Source organism: Myotis davidii, unplaced genomic scaffold (genome assembly GCF_000327345.1).
Source record: "Myotis davidii unplaced genomic scaffold, ASM32734v1 scaffold6, whole genome shotgun sequence".
In the NCBI taxonomy this organism is placed as follows: Eukaryota; Metazoa; Chordata; class Mammalia; order Chiroptera; family Vespertilionidae; genus Myotis; species Myotis davidii.
The window spans coordinates 15,074,768-15,080,417 of NW_006383011.1; the positions used below are offsets into that span (position 1 = coordinate 15,074,768).

A 5,650-nucleotide genomic window follows, 5' to 3' on the forward strand; every position below is an offset into this window, starting at 1 on the left:
TTTTGAGAACAACATTTAAGATTCTTCAAATATTAAATAAGGAATCTGCACAAAAGTTCTTCCTAAAGTCAAATTTTCAATGCGTTAATCTGTATTTTCTGCTGTGTATTACCCAAACCAAATTGCTTTGTATTTACTGCAGTTTTAGACATAAAACTTATTAATATGTAACTTTTAAAAAACTATATTAAAAATTACGTATAAAGTCAGGGCAAATACTGTTTATGTAACTTACAACTAGACAAATATAGTAATTCAAGGGTGAGGTCTGAGCAGGCCAGGGTCGGGGAACAATGAGCTTGGCAGGAGCAGGGGGAAGGGGAGGAAGGTGTGTATACTAATGCAAAACTACTTATTCAAGTATAATAATATTTCAAAATATTTAAGCTCCTTAGAAAGATTCTTCAGGCCCCAGCCAGGCTGACTCGATGAACAGAGCATCGCAGGCCGCAGGTTCAATTCCAGTCAAGGGCACACCTTGGTTGCAGGATCAATCATGTGCCCCAGTCAGGGTGCGTGTGGAGGCAACCAACTGACTTGCCTCTCTTACACGATGTTTCTCTTTCTCCTCCTCCCTCCTCCTCCCTCCTCCCCCCTCTTCTTCTTCCATCACCACTTATCCTCCTTTACCCATCTTCTACCTTCCCCACCCCCTTTCCCTATAGTACTCACCATACTATTGTTATGTATCTATGAATTTTACCATTCAATGTGGTCTTTTTAAATATGCATTCTTATTGAGTTTTAGAGAGAAAAGAAGGGAGAGGGAGAGAGAAACATTCATGAGAGAAACATTGATCAGCTGTCTTCTGCACGCCCCCTACTGGGGATTGATCCCAAAACCTGGGCAAGTGCACTGACCAGTAATAGAACCTGCAAATTCTGGGTGCATGGGATGACACTCAACCAACTGAGCCTCATGGCCAGGGCATATCTTTCAATGTTTTCAATCCATATTTTATTTACCTGGAAAAGGTTAAGGGCTCTGACTGCTGCAATATCCAATTTCATGTACTGGTGAAAGTCAAAAGTAGTCAGTTCATACTGTCCAAAGTTTGAATCATCTGACAAGAGTTCTAAAAACTTGATAACTGCAGACAATGATGCAACTGCAACCTAAGATTAAGAATATAAAATAAAAGACTGTCATCACTAGAATTCTAGAGATACTTTTTAAAGGCAATGGGGAAAAAAAATTCAAGCACATCATTTTCCTTGGTGTTTCTTCCCAATCCAAACTAAGAAAATAAAAGTTTAAATAAATTTCTTAATATTAGAAAATGATTTTTAGAAAATGAAAATATACTATAATAGTAGCACTGTTCATAACAGCCAAAAATAGAAAATACTCAAATGCTCATTAAGAGCAAACTGGGTAAAGTCTGGCATGTTCAATGTTCACCCTAAGGAATACTACACACAATATAGGCACAAACAATCTGCAACTACATGCAATATGAATAAATCTCACAAACATAATACTGAATGAAAGAAATGAGACACAAAGAGCATATAGAACTATATGATTCCTTTTACATAAACAACAAAAACAGGCCAAACTAATCTACAGTCAGAGGTAAGAACCAGCTTACCCTGGATGGCGGTAATGACTGAAGTTCATATACTCCTTATATGTATATTTAAATAAGAAGTTTAAATAAATTACTATATATATTCTGACTGCTGCACCAACCAGCCGTTCCTCTGGTCTCCCTCTCCTCAGGCCTCTCTCTTTCCTGAGACATAACAAAACTGAAATCAAGGCAATTAATAATCCTACAATGGCCTCTAGGTGTTCAAGTGAAAGGAAGGGTCCTCTGTCTCTCACTTTAAATCAAAAGCTAGAAATGATTAAGCTTAATGATGAAGGCATGTCAAAAGCCAAGAAAGGCTGAAAGCTAGTCTTCTTGAGCCAAACAGATAAGCCAAGTAGTGAATGCAAAGGAAAAGTTCTTGAAGAAAACTGAAAGTACTACTCCAGTGAATACTTTAAATGATGCTTTAAAATGAATGATTTAAAAAAAGCAAAGACTTTTTGCAGATATGGAAAAAGCTTTAGTAGTCCAGATAGAAGAGTAAACCAGTCATGTCCTTAAGCCAAAGCTTAATCCAGAGCAAGGCCCTAACTCTTGAATTCTATGAAGGCTGAGAGGTAAAGAAGCTGCAGAAGCTTGAAGCCTACAGAGGTTGGTTCATGAGATTTAAGGAAAGCTCTCTCTGTAATAATAAAATGGCAAGGTACAGAGTGCTACTGTAGAAGCTACAGTGAAGAAGCTGCAGAAGCTTGAAGCCTACAGAGATTGGTTCATGAGATTTAAGGAAAGCTCTCTCTGTAATAATAAAATCGCAAGGTACAGAGTGCTACTGTAGAAGCTACAGCAAGTTCTCCGATAGATCTAGGTAAGATAATGAATGAAGATGTAGATGAAACAGCCTTATATTGGGAAAAGATCCCATCTAAGCCTTTCATAGCTAGAGAGAAGTCAATGCCTGGCCTCAAAGCTTCAAAGGACACAGTGACTCCCGTTAGGGGCTAACGCAGCTGGTGACTAAGTTGAAGCCAACGCTCATTCACCATTCTGAAAATCTAGGGCCCTTAAGAATTATGCTGAATCTACTCTGCCTGTGCTCTAAAAATGGAACAACAAAGCCTGAATGACAGCACACCTGTACTGAATATTTTAAGCTCACTGTTGGGACTTATTGCTCAGGGGGAAAAAAGATTCGTTTCAAAATATTACTGCTGCCCTAGCCGGTCTGACTCAGTGGTAGAGTGTCAGCCTGCAGACTGAAGGGTCCCAGGTTCCATTCCAGTTGAGAGCATATGCCCAGGTTGCGGGCTCAATCCCCAGTAGGGGGCATGCCGGAGGCAGCTGATCAATGATTCTCTCTCAATCCCTCTCTCTCTGAAATCAATAAAAACATTAAAATAAATATATATATATATATTTTTTTTCTTTTCACTGACAATGCGCCTCGTCACCCAAGAGCTCTGATGGCCGTATACTGATTAGACTGGTGTTGTTTCTATGCCTAACACAACATTCATTCTGCAGCCTACAGATTAAAGAATATTTTCAACTCTCAAGTCTTATTATTTAAGAAATACAGTTCATAACGCTATAGCTGCCATTAATAGTGATTCCTGTGATGGATTTAGGCAAAGTACATTTAAAGCCTTCTGGAAAAGACTCACTATTCTAAATATCATTAAGAACATTCCTAATTCATGGGAAAAGGTGAAAATAAACATTAACAGGAGTTTGGAAGGATGACTCAAACTCAAGGATGACTGAAAAGTTCAAGACTTCAGTAGAGGAAGTAATTGCTGATGTGGTGGAAATAACAGAACTAGAATTAGAAGTGGAGCCTGAAGATGTGACTGAATTGCTGCAATCTCATGATGAAACTTTTAACAGATGAGGAACTGATTCTTACCTATGAGCAAACAAAATGGTTTCTTGAGATGGAACCTACTCCTGGTGAAGATGCTGGGAAGACTGTTAAAATGACAGCAAAGGACTCCAATTTTGAAAGAAGTTCTACTGGGGGTAAAGTGCTATCAGATAGTATTGCAAGGTACAGAGAAATCATTAATGAAAGAAAAAGTGAATAAATGTGGCAAACTTCATTGTGTTCTTATTTTAAGAAATTGCAACAGCCATAGTTAGCAGCCATCAAAATCAAAGCAAGACCCTCCACCAGCAAAAAGATTACAACTCCCTGCAGGCTCAAATAATAGCAATATTGCATGTTAGCAATAAAGTATATTTTAATTAAGGTATGTGCTATTTTGAGGTATAATAGACTAGAGTATAATGTAAACTATACTCTATATAGAGTATAGTGCACTTAAGAGACTAGAGTATAGTGTAAACATAACTTTTATAAGCATTGGGAAACAAAAAAATGTGAGTCACTTTTTCACAGATTCACTTTATGTGGTGGTCTAAACTGAACCTGCAATATCTCCAAGGTGTAACGGTACTGAACATAAAATAAGAAGTTCAGCAGAGCAAATGATAGCCCAATGACAAATTCTACTTATTGAAATATACTTGATACTAGATTCATTATAAATGAACATATTTTTCCTCATTGATAACATAGTTATCTTTCTGCCCTTGCCAAACTCTAACAAATGTATAAGGTTGCCACAAGAATCTCCTGTCACCAGAAGACACAGATAAAAAGTTTCTTGTACCCTAAAAGCTTCTTCATATTTTCAACAGAGATAAGTTTCTCTAATATTGAAATTATTGCTCATCCATACTGGCTTTTGATTATGTCACCAAAAAAAGGTAAAAAGGATAAACTTAGTTTATAAGGACCAAACTATTATCTGATAATCACTGCAAAATCATGGTAGTCATAACAGTCTCAGGTCGTTCGAGTTTGAAATCTACTTTGAAAATTACAAAGTTTGTTCTGTCTTATTTAAATATACAACAGAATTTTCCATTTTACTTCATTTTATTCCACAAACATCTTGTCAAGAGCTTCCAATATTTTACCATAAAAATACCTCTCCCAAGCCATACCCACGTCAAAGAGTTGAACAGTAAGATAAACTTTAACCACTGAAAATGCCATAAATTACATTATTATGCATATTCATTTCTACCACTGAAAACGTTATAACTAGTGCCAATTTTTGAGCCAACTTGTTTAAATGTAACTTTTATTATGCAATTATTTTGTGCTGTATATATTTTCACTCCTGTACTTTCTAATCTCCATAACAATCCTTAAAGACAGGTATTTTTAACCTTATTTAGCGTGTAATGAAACTGCCTCTCAGAAGTAATTTATAAATGATTCAGTTTACAGCTTATAAATTGTAAAGCTTTGATAGGTCTTTTCCCTCCTCTAGTCATTAAGCTTTCTCACACACTTAAGTGACAGTAATCAGGCTCTTTCACATGAATCCAGTAAAACTCTTCCTTGTCCCAGAGATATTTATGCAAATATTATAGAATTATGTTTAAGGTTATGTTTAAAATTTTCTAGTCATTTCCTTGAGTTTTTCTCAAGCTTCATCATAAAAATAAGCTTAATATCTGTGACCCACAGTTTAGGTTTGAGATATATGTGACAGAAGTAGCCTTCTTAAAAAGTCACTATTAAAATTAGGACAAATTCACATTGTAGTTCACATACCTGATTCTCCATTTCTGGCAAGACAGCACTATTAACCTGTTCCCCCTTTTTGCCTTTCAACAACCGGTTAAGGTCTTGATAAATATCTTTTGTGGAAAAGTCAGCTCTTTTTCTTTCTGTGATCAGAATTCCTCCTCTCTGAATAACCTGTTTTACAAGAAATATTTTAAATTACTTTGAGAAAAGCTGTAAGAAAAGGAAAACTGTAACACTGACAAATATAAAGTGACAATATCTAACAAATTATTAACCCACCTTAAATTTTCAAACTACATGCAAGATATTGCTAAAATATATATGTATTAACAAGTATTTTAAAAATATATAAACTAGCCCAAGCTGGTTTGGCTCAGGGGATTGAGCATCGGCCTGGGGACTTAAGGGTCCCAGGTTCGATTCCAGTCAAGGGCATATGCCCTGGTTGTGGGCTCAATCCCCAGTAGGAGGCATGCACGAGGCAGCCGATCAATGATTCTCTCTCATCATTGAT

The 5,650-nt window shown here is 36.5% G+C and overlaps 1 protein-coding gene across 1 annotated transcript in view; it reads right to left on the reverse strand.

The window, feature by feature from the left end:
* MSH2 (mutS homolog 2) overlaps window positions 1-5,650 on the reverse strand; it is a 56,259-nt gene that overhangs the window by 35,946 nt on the left and 14,663 nt on the right. The window contains exons 5-6 of the mRNA XM_015557937.1: window positions 5,161-5,309; window positions 967-1,116 (exon numbers count right to left, since the gene is read on the reverse strand). Of these exons, the coding sequence (XP_015413423.1) occupies window positions 967-1,116; window positions 5,161-5,309 (299 nt within the window). The remainder of the gene's footprint in view (window positions 1-966; window positions 1,117-5,160; window positions 5,310-5,650) is intronic.